Genomic DNA, 16,209 nt, shown 5'->3' with positions numbered 1-16,209 from the left:
AAAACAAACTTAAATTCTATCTTATCCATGAATTTTAACCTAATCTAAAGTCACTGTAAAATAAAAGTTCACATTCCTTTCACATTTTTAAGATTTTATATAATCAAACATAAAAAAATACATGACTTTTCGAAGATCTTTAAGTAAATCTAACTTCAATAGACATTTGTGTCAACACATTACATATTATTTAGCAAAACAGAAGAGAACATGCAACAGTTGAGAAATTTGAACCTAATGCACAACTTCCTGTTTGAACACCAAACAAAATGCAAGCACTAACAGCTCATACCCTTTATTGACCACAGTGGTGGAGAGGTGATGATTTGGGCTTGTTGCGTTACAATCATATATTGACAATGTGAACTCTGTGTGCCGACATATACTAGGACAAACTTTATGGCTATCTGGCTATCAGACTAAATTTTGCGCAGCGTGATTATTCTCACGTACCAATGGAAGCGTTGCAGGCCAATGCGTAGTCAGAACAGCAGTCATGGGCCATCAAACAGAATTCATCACAGTAACAGTTTGTCCTGAGACAGCTGTCGTTATGACCAGCGCAGCACAGCACGGGTGAAGTGGCACAGGTTGTGACTTGAGGAAACGCACACAAACACAAACAGAGCACAACTTTTGAGACAGAACTAAACATCTGTAGCAGTTTTATGATTATATGTGCAACCATCAAAATAAGGTGTATTTTTATTCAGACTGAGTACAAGTAAAGTTAGTTCCGTTTAGGTACTGATACTGAGTATCAGTACTGAGTAAGTTATGGATTAGTACTTAAACATTACACAATGACTTTAGAAAAATTTCTTTAATTAAGATTACTGTTACGCTTACTGTTAAGTGGAAGAGAAAATGTTGTAATAAAGCATAAAAGTAGTGTCTGTTTAAAGTATAGGGGTGTTTTTATGAGTACAAGTATGGGTATTTAAGGCTGTTATTGGGTCTGATATCACTAAGGAAAATTCTGATTAAGATCACAACATATGTAATACTGTAATACTAAATCTGACTCAAGTAAAGTCATTTTCAAATTGTAACATTTTGTTAAATATTCGGCAGCACGGTGGCGCAACTGGTAGAGCTGCTGCCTCTCAGCGAGCAGGTCCTTGGTTCAAACCCCGGTCCAGGGGCCTTTCTGGGTGGAGTTTGCATGTTCTCTCCGTGCATGCGTGGGTTTTCTCCGGGTACTCCGGTTTCCTCCCACAGACCAAAAACATGCATGTTAGGCTGATTGGTAACTCTAAATTGTCCCTAGGTGTGAGTGAGAGAGTGAATGTTTGTTTGTCTCGTTTGTCTCTATGTGTCCCTGTGATGGACTTGCGACCCGTCCAGGGTGTACCCCGCCCCTCGCACAGTGATTGCTGGACATGGGCACCAGCGACCCCCGTGACCCAAAATGGAATAAACGGGTAAAGATAATGGATGGATGGATGGATGTTAAATATTCTGCTGATATTTAAGGAAACGATTAGGGTACAGAGAGACAGGCCGAGAAGGGCTACACAAAATGAAAATATTCCATGAACAGAAAAAGAGTGCCAGAAGTACACACAGTGCATCCAAACAGTCTGTTGCAGCAGAGTAAATGGAAACAGACAGTACGGTGTCTAATGTGTAACGGAGACCAAATGTTAGACTGGTATTGGCAATTGGTGTTTGAACTGAAAAATGACAAAGCACAATAATAAGTTCATTAATTAGAGACAAAACAGGAAATGACAGACCTTCCTGGAAAGGCAATAATGGGGACATTAATGAGGTGTGCTCCACAGAAAAATGCTGCTGTTTTTGTTGTTCATTGAAAAGGCTGTGGTTGCAATGGAAAAACCCTAAAATGTTACCATATGGAATACAGAAAAACTAAAGAGCTGCAGGTGGACTACAGGAAGAAGATCACCCCACTCCCCTAACTTATCCACATCAGGGGTACTAATGTGGACACTGTGGACTGCTACAAGTACCTGGAGGTCCACCTACTGTAGACAATAAACTGGACTGGACAGCTAACACCAACGTCCTCTACAAGAAAGGGCAGAGTCACCTTTTTCTTTGGAGACTCAGGTCCTTTAACATCTGCAGGACCATGCTGCAGATGTTTTACCACTCGGTGGTCTCCAGCATCTTCTTCTACGCTGTGGTGTGCTGGGGCAGCAGGGTGAAGAAAGATGATTCCAACAGACTCAATAAACCCATGAAGAGAGCTGGTTCAGTTGTGGGAGTGGACCTGCAGTCTCTGACAGGTGTCTGAGCAGAGGATGCTGAGGAAACTGCTCCAGATCCTGAACAACACGTCACACCCCCTGCATGACACCCTGGACTCTTACTGCAGCACCTTCAGTCGTAGACTGAGACCACTGAGGTGCTCCACAGAACAACACAGGAAGTCCTTCCTCCCTGTGGCTATCAAACTGTTCAACTCCTCCCCCTTTCTACACATAAGACAATAAAATTAATCCTGTACTACAATAAATACTTTAATGTTTCTGTCTTGGTCTGATCTGTTTTAGACCTTAATTGTTGGCATTTTTATTTTCTGTTTATTTTATATTCTGTTATTTTTATATTCTTTTTATTTTATATATCTTATGTGATTCCTTGTGCATGTTCCTTTGTACTGAAATTCTGGCACACACATTTCCTGCAGGATCAATAAAGTTCCCTTATTTTACGTTATCTTAATATGCTATAAAATCAATAACATCAGGAAACACGTTTAAAGAAAAATAAACATTAACTTAACGCTAAATTATGTTAAGTTAAAATATTTTAAAATCTTTAAAACATTCAAAACATTTTAAAGTTGGTTCCTGGTTTAAAAAAAAAAAAAAAAAAAGTTAAATTAAATGTTAACTTGCGACCTGTCCAGGGCGTACACTGCCTCTTGCACACTGATAGCTGGATATGGTCACCAGTGTCCCCAGTGACCCAAAAAAGGAAGACGCAGATAAAAGATAATGGATGGATAGAAATTGTATATAGGAGGAGCAGACAAGGACCAGATGTGTTACTGAAGGCTGCATTCATCTTCTGCAGCTGTAAACTAGTGGTTCTAAAGAACTTCCTCTTAAAGTTTCGAATTAACAGACCTGTGCTTTGTCCACCAATTTAAATCAATATCCATCCACACAGCCTCTTTACCTGCTTCTTCCTTTTCGGGTTACACGTGCCCATATCCAGCACTATGTGAGAGGCGGGGGACACCCTGGACAGGTCTCCAGTCCATCACAGGGACACAGAGACAAACAAGACCATTCACTTTCCAACTCACACCTATAGGGATAATTTAGTTATCAATTAGCCAATAAAATTGTTTATTCAAGGGATTTGTCAAATATTTTTAGAGAACTCTACAGAGTGCAAACACAGAGGATGACAACATAAGAAGAGTGGTGGAAGTGTTGAAGCTGATCCATGTTTTTTCTGTACTGTGTGTGGTTTGGAACATACCTGTCACACTGGAAGTGTTGAAAGGAGTTTGAGCTAAAAAGAGAAAAAGAAAAAGCACAACAGATGTGTTTGTTAGAACAACAACAATGTATGGAGACACTGCTTAACATTCATAAAGGAGAAAAAGTCGAGTCAGGCAGGAGGTCAGGATTTGACATCAACAATTGTTTCATTTCTGCGACCTCTAGGGTTTAACGTTCCAAAGCTAAGATCACAGATATCATTGACTTCAGTGATTGACCAGAACAGCTACAACTTTGTCATTTCTCAACATCTTTGTCTAAAATTCTTGCATGAAAGGCAGTAGCACATTTATTTAAGTAATGCTGGGACTTTCGTTGCTTTAAGTAACAATGTATGATGCTTTATTATAGAATGTGTAATTTGTTGTACTAAAGGTCTACAGATGTCACACATCATTGACACAGACATATTTTCTTGTTGAATAGAATTATAAAATATATCTGTCTATGTTGCACACATGTAACAATTATATATTTGTGTGACGAACAAAACTTCAAGGAGCTACAGTATACTATAATGTTAAAGGGATTTGAAAATATTTAACATTAAAAAATGTATAAAGAGGTGTAGTGACAGGTTGATAAGAGTTACAATAATAGAAGAGGAGTGGTGGAAAAAGATGCAGCTGATAAATCTGTTGAAGTTAAGGAAACAAGAAACAGAATGAATGTGAAAGTACATTTAAAATTACCTGTTGAACTGGTGGTTGTATCTGTGGTTTGAGCTAAAAAAAAAATTAAAGCACAATTAAAAATGGTTTGGAATAAAAAAAAGAAGAAAAAAAAAAAGCAAAGTTTCTGTGCAATAAAACACTGAAAATCAGCAAAGTAACAAACGTTCCCAACATGACTGAATACATCTGTGTGAGGCTTTGATATGTAAAACTCTCGGTGTTTAAGGTCCACATAAAATCACATTTTTGTAACTTGTGTTCACTTCTTTAAAGAACAGAAGAAAAAATAGTGCCATATATGGCAAAATAGCATCCAAACTTTGCTTTGAATTAAATCTAGAAGCTTGAAGTTCACTTGTTAACAGTAAGTTTCTTACATAAAATTACATATTGCATTAAAAACATCACAAGATGTGGAAAAAAAAGTTTTCCTTGAGGTCTGTTACATAATGTTCATCACTTGTTTTTGTCTCGTCAGTTTTTATAGCATTATAATACAGCTGAACGAACTAAAATAATTGTGCATGCCCAATAATTTAAAATACAGTAAGATGCATATTTTCCACAGAACAAATGTCCTTACACTTCAAACTAATCATCTCTACCCCCCCCCCCCCATCATTGAGCTAGTTGGCAACTCTTTACAAGTTTTTCAGGGATTAAAAACAGCAACAAGCTGGTGATTTGTTCAAAACTCCCAAAGTTTATGACTTTACTTTCCTTAAGAGAACATGTATGCTACTTTACATCCAAATAATGAAGTTGTGGGGGAAAAAAATGTTTGAAAATTCTTCTTGTTGCCTTTAGGCACAGCCAGTATGGAAAAAACATTTACTCAAATATTCTGCTGATATTTATGGAAACTATTAGGAGACAGAGAGAGGCTGAGAAGGGCTGCACAAAATGAAAATATTACATGAACAGAAACAGAGTGTCAGAAGTACATACAGTACATCCAAACAATCTGTTGCAGCAGAGTAACTGGAAACAGAAAGTACAGTGTCTAATGTGTAATGGAGTTTAAATGTTAGACTGGTATTGGCAATTGGTGTTTGAACTGAAAAATGATGACGCACAATAACATGTTCATTCATTGGTTTTCAAGGAAGACAAAACAGGAAATGACAGAACTTCCTGGAAAGTCTATAATTGGGACAATAATGAGGTGATCAGCTGGTTTTGGTTGTCAGCAGCAAACTGGTTGATCCACTCTGAGAAGGTGCTATTTAAGAGACTGAGCTGAAAACAGCACCTCAGACTGAGGAAGTCTCTTGGATGAGAGACGAAACGTTTCTATATTTTTTTGCTTTGTTTTGTTTTTTGTTTTTTTGAATGTCAAAAGGATCAGATTGAACTTTTTTGGATTTTTCTACCTGGATTATTGAGCATGCATCAGGAAATAATGAGGTGTGCTCCACAGAAAAATGCTGCTGTTTTGTTGTTCATTTAGATCGAAAATGCTGCGGCTGCAATGGATAAATCCTCAAATGTTACAATATTGAATATGGAAAAACTAAATACGAACTACTTCCTTTTGCAGGTCACTGGCATCCATATCCAGCAGTCACTATGTGAGAGGCAGGGGACACCCTGGACAGGTCTTCTGTCCATCACAGGGACACATGGACAAACAAGACAAACAACCATTCACTCTCTCACTCACACCTATAGGGACAATTTAGTTACCAATTAGCCCATAAAAAGGTTTATTCAAGGGATTTGCCAAATAATTTTAGAGAACTCTACAGAGTGAAAACACAGAGCATCACAACAAATGAAGAGTGGTGGAAGCGTTGAAGCTGATCCAGGTTTTTTCTGTACTGTGTGTGGTTGTGGTTTGGAACATACTTGTCACACTGGAAGTGGTGAAAGCAGTTTGAGCTAAAAAGAAGACATGAAAAAGCACAACATACATGTTTGTTACAACAACAACAACAACAACAACAACAACAACAACAACAACAACAACAACAACAACAAAATACAAATACTACAACTAATAATATTGTTAATAATAATAATAATAATGTATAGAGAAAATGCTTAACATTCATAAAAGAGGAAAAGTTGAGTCAAGCAGCAGGTCAGGATTTGACATCAACAATTGTTTCATTTCCACAACTTCTACAGTTTAACTTTCCATAGCTAAGATCACAGAATGCATTTTGACCATAATGGCTACAACTTTGTCATTTCTCAACACAGAATGATCTTTGTCTAAAATTTTTGCATTAAAGGTAGTATTACATTTCTTTAAGTAATAATGTATGATGCTTTATTTTAAAATGTGTAATTTGTTGTACTACAGGTCTAGAGATGTCAAAGATTATTAGCATTGACACACATTTTCTTGTTGAATAGAATTATAAAATATATCCGTTTATGTTGCACACATGTAACAATTATAAATTTGCGTGACAAACAAAACTACAAGGAGCTACAGTACACTATCATGTTAAAGAAATTTGTAAATATTTAACATAAAACACATATAAAGAGGTGTAGTGACAGGTTGATAAGAATTATAATAATAGAAAAGGAGTGGTGGAAAAATATGCAGCTGATAAATCTGTTGAAGTTAAGGAAACAAGAAACAGAATGAATGTGAAAGTACAATTAAAATTACCTGCTGGACTGGTGGTTGTAACTGTGGTTTGAGCTAAAAAAAAAATAAACGCATATTTAAAAATGGTTTGGAATTTAAAATAGTTTCTGTGCAAGAAAGCTTTGTGAAAATCAGCAAACAAACATTTCCAACATGACTGAATACATGTGAGGCTTCGATATGTAAAACACTTCCTGTTTAAGGGCCACATTAAAGAACATTTTTGTACCGTATATTCAATTTGTTAAAGAACAGAAGAAAAAATAGTGCCATATATGGCAAAAATAGCATCCAAACTTTGTTTTGAATGAACAAATCTAGTAGCTTGAAGTTCACTTGTTAAAAGTAAGGTTCTTATATAAAACTATATGTATTAAAAACATCACAAGATGTGAAAAAAGAGTTTTCCATATTCTGCTGATATTTAAGGAAACTTTTAGGAGACAGAGAGAGGTTGAGAAGGGCTACACAAAATGAAAATATTACATGAACAGAAACAGAGTGTCAAAAGTACACACAGTACATCCAAACAATCTGTTGCAGCAGAGTAACTGGAAACAGAAAACACAGTGTCAGTATAGGAGGAGCAGACAAGGACCAGATGTGTTACTGAAGGCTGCATTCATCTTCTGCAGCTGTAAACTAGTGGTTCTAAAGAACTTCCTCTTAAAGTTTCGAATTAACAGACCTGTGCTTTGTCCACCAATTTAAATCAATATCCATCCACACAGCCTCTTTACCTGCTTCTTCCTTTTCGGGTTACACGTGCCCATATCCAGCACTATGTGAGAGGCGGGGGACACCCTGGACAGGTCTCCAGTCCATCACAGGGACACAGAGACAAACGAGACAAACAACCATTCACTCTCTCACTCACATCTATGGATAGTTTAGTTAACAATTAGCCCATACAATTGTTTATTCAAGGGATTTGTTAAATATTCTTAGAGAATTGTATAAACTACTGAGTGCAAACACAGAAGATGACATATGAAGAGTGGTGGAAGTGCTTGAAGCTGATCCATCTTTTACAGTACTGAGTGTGGTTGTGGTTTGGAACATACCTGTCACACTGGAAGTGGTAAAAGCAATTTCAGCTAAAGACATGAAAAAGCACAATAAAAATGTTTGTTAGAACACCACCACCAACAACAACTAATGTATGGAGAAACTGCTTAACATTCTTAAAAAAACAGAGGAAAAGTTGAGTCAAGCAGCATGTCAGGATTTGACATCAACAACTGTCTCATTTCCACGACCTCTAGAGTTTGTTTAAAACTTTCCAAAGCTAAGATCACAGATATAATTGATTTTAGTGATTGACCATAACAGCTCCAACTTTGTCATTTCTCAACATCTTTGTCTAAAATACCTTCCACTAGCTAATTGGGTGCGCCGCTTGAGACCGGATGCACGTCTGTTTGCTCGACTGAATGTTGACAGACTGAATGTGATCTTTTGTCCCATTCTGTTAATGCCGTCCTGCATTAATAGATTTGTTTATTCGAGTGAGAAGTTACTGGAACTAGCAAACTATGCCAAGGCTGGTATACGCCACTGGATTCCTAAGGAGCTAAGGCGCAAATACCGGGGATGTCGAGCTGGTCGTAAACAAAAAGTTAGAATGTGGGCTAGAGCTGAAAAGTGGAGGCTTTTGAAAACACCAGTTCCCTCTGTGGTTAAGGGAAATGTTAATACACTGTCCAACAAGATGGATGAGCTTACCACATTGATCGGGAGCCAGCAAAGCTACAGAGATGCCAGTCTGCTTATCTTCACCGAGACGTGGCTAATGTCAATGTATATGTCACTTTACCTACACCAATATCAAGGACTTCACATATACACTATGTACATTCACTATGCTGCTTTGTCACTCACTACAAATATCAATGTCAGGACCTTCACTTCATTTCATTTTATTTTTATAGATTTTATAATTTCATTGTATGCTTATGTTTATTAAATGCTGTAATGTTAAATGGTTTTGTTGCGCCGGGGTCTGAAAGGAATGTAATTTCAATCCTGTGTATGTCCTGTACATATTGCAGTTTTTGACAATAAAGTGACTTTGACTTTGACTTTTGACTAACCGGCTACATACCGGATGCTAATGTGGACCTGCCTGGCTTCTTCGCTGTGAGAGCTGATCGGGATCCCAATTCCAGCGGAAAAAGCAAAGGAGGGGGACTCATCCTGTATGCTAACAAGCGCTGGTGTCACCCTAATCATCTGACTTAAAACTGTAAAATGCAGTCATGACGGAGCTGCTAGCGGTTAGCATCAGACCTTACTACGTACCACGTGAGTTCTCGCACGTCATCATGCTCTGCGTCTACATACCTCCGAAGGCTGATGCTGAGGCAGTGCGTGTGTCTATATTCAACACGACTATGGAGCTACTGTCTCAACACCCAGATGTATTTTTCCTCATTTCTGGGGATTTTAACCATGCCACTTTGGGTAATACTCTTGCCTCCTTCCACCAATATGTAAGCTGTCCCACTAGGAAAAATAAAACATTAGATCTGTTGTATGCTAATATCAAGGACGCATACTCTGTCTCACCCCTCCCTTCCTTGGGTAAATCTGATCATAACCTTGTTCATTTGCAACCCATATATACTACTCTAGTGAAGAGGCAAACTAACTACAAGGCAGGTCAGAAGGTGGTCCCCTGAAGTAGAGCATGAACTAAGGGATTGTTTTGCCACTACTGACTGGAATTTATTGGTTAACTCACATGGGGATGACCTGGAGGGGGCAGTGGGGTGCATGACAGACTATTTGAACTTTTTTATGGACCAGGTGGTACCTGTTAAAACAGTAGTGCTTTGCCAACAACAAATTGTGGATTACTGCTGGAGTGAAGGAAGTTCTTAATAAGAAGAAAAGGGCATTTAGGAGCAAAGATTGGGTGATGCTGAGGGAGGTACAAAAAGAACTGAGAATCTGCCTGAAGGAAGCTAAGGAGGCACATAGCAAAAAGCTTGAGAAGAAGCTGGAGGATAATAACATGCGTGAAGTCTGGACTGGCATGAAAACTATTACTGGTTGCAGCAGCAGGGGAAGGGTGGGCTGTATGGACCTCCAGAGAGCTGAGGATCTGAACTCATTTTTTAATCGGTTCAGTCCCCCAGTGACAAGCTGCTCACCCCCACCGGCCTCCCCTGATCATGTACATACTGTTCCTCTTCAAGACGCCTTTCTTCCATTCTTGGAGGTGCCAGCCACTCCCATCTTAACTCCTCCATCCATCACGGTGGACCAGGTGACCAGGGAGCTACGACATTTCCATTCGAAGAAGGCTGCAGGTCTGGACCAGTCAGCCCGAGTCTCTTGAAAGCCTGTGCTGAGGAGCTGGGTGAACCCTTACAGCAGGTCTTCCACTTGAGTCTGAGGCTGGGGAGAGTTCCTTCACTGTGGAAAACATCCTGCATCGTTCCAGTTCCAAAGAAGACACAACCCCGGGAGCTTAACGACTATAGGCCAGTTGCACTCACATCACATGTGATGAAAACACTGGAGCGACTCGTCCTTCAGCTTGTTCATCCTCAAGTGTTGGTGGTGAGAGACCCCCTTCAATTTGCTTACAAGGAGAAGATGGGTGTTGAGGATGCTGTTATGTACCTCTTACATCGTGCCCTCACATACCTTGATGTGGGTGGGTGTATGGTGAGGATGCTATTCCTTGACTTCTCCAGTGCTTTTAATACAATTGATCCCAGCCTTCTTCAGGAAAAACTGAACACCATGTCTGTGGACGCCCACCTTGTGCGCTGGATATCGGACTATCTGAACAACAGGCTCCAGTTTGTCCAAGTTGGGGGTTGTAGGTCCTCAACATTGATCAGCAGTACTGGAGCACCTCAGGGTACAGTGCTCTCGCCCCTCCTCTTCACTCGCTACACCACTGACTTTCAGTACAACTCTGATACATGCCACATGCAGAAGTTCTCTGATGACACTGCTATTGTGGCATGTATTAGGGAGGGGGAGGAGGGGGAGTACAGGGGCCTGTTGAAGGACTTTGTTGGGTGGTCCCATCAGAACCAACTTTTGCTGAATACCACTAAAACCAAAGAGGTGGTGTTGGATTTCTGCAGAGCTCCACCCTCTTTGCAGCCCATTGTTATTGAAGGATTGGAAATTGGGGTGGTCTTAACCTGTACATATCTGGGTCTACAGCTGGACAACAAGCTGAACTGGACTGCTAATATGGATGCTGTGTACAAGAAGGGGCTGAGCAGAATGTATTTTCTCAGAAGGCTGGCCTCTTTCAGGGTCTGTTCTAAGTTATTGCATATGTTCTACCAATCCATTGTGTCCAGTATACTTTTATTTGGTGTTGTGTGTTGGGGAGGCAGCACTAGGAAGATGGACATCCGAAGGCTGAATGGGCTCCTTAAGAAGGCGGGCTCTGTGGTGGGTCTGGACCTTGACTCTGTGGAGAAGGTGGTGGAGCAGAGGACGCACTCCAAGATCAGGGCGATCATGTCCAATCAGGGCCACCCCTTGTACTCTGTCCTCTCTAACCAGCAAAGTTCATTGAGCTCTAGACTCCGTTCACTGAGGTGTTCTACTGAGAGACTAAAGGACTCGTTTGTCCCTCGTGCCATCAGGCTGTATAATTCAGCCAATCCTGGCAGGAACCAGAGAAGCTAGCTGGTTTTTGTCTCCTAACATAGTTGCTGCTTTATCTCCTCTTGGGTTGCTTGTTTAATTATCGTCTATCATTTTTAATTCTAGGTTTTTATTATTTATCATTATATATTTTTTTATTCTGGTGTGTTTTTATCTTGTCGTTTGTGTGTATGAGAGCTACAGATCGCCATGTAATTTCCTTCGGGATCAATAAAGTATCTATCTATCTATCTATCTATCTATCTATCTATCTATCTATCTATAATTCTTGCATGAAAGGCAGTAGTACATTTATTTAAATAATGCTGGGACTGTCATCTCTAAGAAATAATGTATGATGCTTTATTTTAAAGTGTGCAATTTGCTGTACTAAAGGTCTACAGAATCACAGATCATTGGCACAGACACTTTTTTGTTGAATAGAATTATAAAATATATTTGCATATGTTGCACACATGTAGTTATATGAATATTTGTTTGACTAACAAAACTTCAAGGAGCTACAGTATACTATCATTTTAAAGAAATTTGTAAATATTTAACATAAAATACATATGAGGTGCAGTGACAGGCTGATAAGTTACAATAATAGAAGATGAAGCAGCTGATAAATCTGTTGAAGTTAAGGAAACAAGAAACAGAATGACTGTGAAAGTACAATTAAAATTACCTGCTGGACTGGTGGTTGTAACTGTGGTTTGAGCTAAAAAAATTAAATAAAAGCATAATTAAAAATGGTTTGAAAAAAAAAAAATCAAAGTTTCTGTGCAAGAAAGCTTGTGACAAAGTAATGACATAAGTTCCCAACATGACTGAATACATCTCTGTGAGGCTTTGATATGGAAAACACTTCACTCTGTTTAAAGGTCCACATATAAAAGTATGTTTTTGTACCTTATATTCTACATGAAATTTTTTTTCTTGAAGTTCACGTGTTACAAGGTTCTTAAATAAAACTGTATACATTGTATTAAAACATCGCAAGATATTTTTAAAAAATTTTTCTTTGAGGTCTGTAGTATTCATAACTTGTTTTTGTCCAGTCATTTTAATACGGCTGAACTAAATTAATTGTACATGCCCAATAATTTTAAAATACATTAAGTTCTCACACTTCAAATCAGTCATACCCGGTCCCCCACATCACTGATCTAGTTGTGAACTTTTTACAAAATTTTTTTTATTTTAAAAGCAACAAGCTGGTGCTTTGCACAAATTTCTCAAAGTTTAGGACTTGTACTTTTTCTTACGAGAACATGTATGCTACTTTACCGTCAAATAATGAACTTGTGAAAAAAAATAAAAAAACAAAGTCGGAAAATCCTTTTTGTTGCTACTAGGCACAGCCAGTATGGGAAAAGTTTTTTACTCAAATATTCCAGATTAAAATTTACTTAAACAAAACATAACTCATGTTTAAAATGCAACATTTTGCCTTTACAACTACGCAAATTTAGTCATGTATTTTAAATGACTAGTGTTTCTTCAAACATTTTAATGATCTTTTGTACCAGTTTTAGATGGGTAGATTAAATGTAAGGTAGGTAAATAGATAAGCATTTTTTTTTACTCACCATCATAGTAATGTAGCACCCTGAATAAGACAAAAAGGTGAAGTGCAAAACCACCCATTTCTATGCTACTGTCGAACGCAGCTAGTGATTCAAGATTCACTGTATGAGCAGCCTTGTGTTTGCAAAAACTCAACATTCCAGTTTTACTGGTTTTAATTTTAAGGTTTTAAAACGCAAAGCTGATCATAAATGCATTAACAGCATTTGCTCAGCACTGCTGGCAAACTGCCATGCTTAAGATTATTGTGCCAATTTAAAAATTGCGTGTCGATTAGTCACATTAATATCTCTGAACTTTGAGTTTAAGAACTCTGCTACACTGAAGTGAAATTTGACCTGCAGGTAGAGGGGCAGTTAAAACAGGCAGGTCACCGCTGCCAGTTTATCCTCGTCCGATGAGAACAATGCATTTTTTTTATTCAGCAATGTTTTCTTTTAACAGCATAAGCTGCAAAGTTGTTACATAGACAAGTTTATGGAGGTACCCATTCAGAACATCAACACACCAGAGAAGCAATACATGACACGATTTATGTTAATGTGGTTGGGCCCTTGGCTGTTTATCTTTGTCCCATTGCATCATCTGTACAATAGGTCGGTCCATCAATATATTAATCTGTCTCACTAGTTGGAGATATGAATCCATTAACTGTTATAAATTTGGTAAAAAAAAAAAAAAAAAATAAAAAAAAAAAAAAATTGAGCTCAACGTGAATCTTGTGAACCTTGAATACTGCTCGTTTTATATTGTATTAAGCCACAACTCCACTGTATTTAAACTTGCCAAAAAAAAAAAAAAAAAGTTTAAAGTAGCGGCACAATTGATTAGGTTTTAGAAAGTATTTTTCTTCAAGTAAAGAAGCATTTAAACTTGCAAAGTGGGGTGTCCCAAGGGCTTGGACATACTGCTTGAATGAGCAAGTCCAATGAAAGGAATTTAAGAACAGTTACATTTGTGAAAACAGTCTGGTTTACAACACACTAAAGTTAACAGCACATTTTTTTATTTATTTATTTAATTCAGCTTTAGATACATTTGCAATCAACATGTTTATCTTGAATTTATTGCAACAATATTTTGCACTTTGGAATAAATAGCAAATGCGTACAAAAAGGGAGATTTTACATAGACAATGCTGTCAAAATTGTAAAATATGGGTTGAGATTTACATTTTCCCCAAGGAGATAGTTTGTCGTCAGGTGGTTTTCGTACAGCTTTAGATGCTAAAGTTTTCAAGATGAGCAAGTTGCCATAGTTAAAATATGGCTGTTGGTCATGGAGTTTAAATACAAATGTAACAAGTTGTCAGAAAGTCCATCTATTGTCAGATTTCATTTTTACATCCATCCAGCTCAAACTTGCCAGCTTTCTCCAAACTCTTTAGTGTTCTGTGCCATACTGCCATTTGATTTGACCTTGTCATTTGATTTTTGGCCATCAAAGTTTCCACACAAGCCCTTCACTCTCCTTTTATACAAGTTTGGAAGAATGATTACTGCAAGAGAGAGAAAAAAAAAGCCACATTATACAATTGCTGCTGAAAGCAGCTAATAACATTATGGGCTGAAGATTCATTACCTGCTTTGCAATGCCCACTGAACTCCACTGTAAGGCCAAAGTCGGTCTTCAGGTAGATGTGGGAATGTCGTTCATAGATGTTCAGGCCGGGAACAGGCGAGACTGGAGTTTCAGCTTCTTGTCTATTCACCTGCAGGAAGAAAAATGACAAATCATTATCAAAATGAAGAATTATAACCAGCGTGTCTTGATGAAAGATTGCCATCTAGTCGCTTGCCAGGGTATTTGGTTTCAACTTCAGTGAGCCCTGACATTTAGTTTAATGTTCAAAAGTTTAAATTAGTTCCAATATATACACTTCTTTACAATCAAGAAACCCACCAGTGAAATTTGGTCAAATTAAAAGTATAACACTTAAAGACACCAGTTCAGTAAGGCATTATGTTCAGATTTACATATTGGATATTTTAGTAGTCACTACTCAAAACACGACCAGCATGAGTTGGCCTGACATCTAACATTTTGCATTTATGACTAGTGAGAAAGTTAACTTCATATTAAAATTTATTATTCAAGTGCTTTTCAAAGTATGCAAGCAAGCAGAGCATTTAACAAAACTAAACTGAAGCAGTGTTCGAAGGCTTGCGATACTTACAAACACCTTGAGCTTTGGCTTTAGTTCCACAGCGATATTGTACACCTTAATTTTAAGCTCCAATCTTTTTGGCACATCTTCATTGCTTTCACTGTCTTCATTGTCACTACTGCCTTCTTCCTCACTGCCTTCTTCCTCATTGCTTTTTCCATTGTTGCATACATTGGAGCCTTCTATGTAAATTTCAGGAAGGTTACTTGGCAAATTTTTGGTCTGGACCAGCACATAGAGATGTTTCCCTTCAAAGTTGTGCTTCATATCATCAAATGTCTTGTACTTTGAGTCACCCCCAAGTTTGCACTCACTGAAACCTGTGAAACAAGTTGGAAACTTTAGCTACAACAAGTCCAGTAAAAACAAACAAATAAATGTTTAGTACCTGTAGATGTGCAATAATACTGGCCCATCAGATTTGGAATGCAAACATCTTTGTCGTCACAACCTTCTTCATCACAGTAAACTTTTCCCTTCCCATCATCTTTGTCACATTCACATTTTTTGGCACAGTGATTGGTGTACCACATATCATTGAACTTAAAAAAATAAACAAACAAACAAAATAGTTGTCATCTTTGCAAAAAGGCAGCAAGCATTACCTTAATTTTAAACTACTCACGTGATGGACAGTGCCATTGTCCAAGCAGCCACACTCTTTTAGAGGTACACACACCCTTCCTTTCTTTACAAAGCCATTGTCACATACACAACCAGCAGTACAGCTTTTGACTTTGCACTGTGGCGGACCATCCAGGTGGCTACAGGTTGGGCTGCATGCAGGCATGCAAGTGGTGTAATGGCTATTTTTAGCGCAAGAAGGTGCTGGAGAAACAAATCCATATGTATTGACTAATCAGCACAATAGATTTTATTTAAAAATATGAACCAACTTACTTGGAACAAGTGTTACTTGTTGTGAAATTGTTGGCTGTTGAGTTGCATTTTTAGCTGGACGTAAAGGCTGTGTTTGATACTCTGGTTTAGAGGTGGTATGAAATTGTTCAGTTGTCTGTGGCAGAGACCCATTCGTAGATGCCGGTCGACCTGTGGTTGGGG

At 38.2% G+C, this 16,209-nt stretch overlaps 1 protein-coding gene across 1 annotated transcript in view; it reads right to left on the bottom strand.

Annotated features, from left to right (window-relative positions):
* Window positions 1-14,335: 14,335 nt before the first annotated feature.
* LOC119414230 (zonadhesin) overlaps window positions 14,336-16,209 on the bottom strand; it is an 11,248-nt gene continuing 9,374 nt past the window's right edge. Inside the window, exons 15-19 of the mRNA XM_037681329.1 lie at window positions 15,773-15,975; window positions 15,536-15,689; window positions 15,157-15,467; window positions 14,562-14,691; window positions 14,336-14,478 (exon numbers count right to left, since the gene is read on the bottom strand). Of these exons, the coding sequence (XP_037537257.1) occupies window positions 14,336-14,478; window positions 14,562-14,691; window positions 15,157-15,467; window positions 15,536-15,689; window positions 15,773-15,975 (941 nt within the window). The remainder of the gene's footprint in view (window positions 14,479-14,561; window positions 14,692-15,156; window positions 15,468-15,535; window positions 15,690-15,772; window positions 15,976-16,209) is intronic.

The sequence above is a fragment of the Nematolebias whitei genome, chromosome 9 (genome assembly GCF_014905685.2).
Source record: "Nematolebias whitei isolate Nwh7 chromosome 9, NemWhi1, whole genome shotgun sequence".
In the NCBI taxonomy this organism is placed as follows: Eukaryota; Metazoa; Chordata; class Actinopteri; order Cyprinodontiformes; family Rivulidae; genus Nematolebias; species Nematolebias whitei.
The sequence above is the reverse complement of the archived record's forward strand: the minus strand, read 5'-3'. Positions and strand labels throughout refer to the sequence as shown.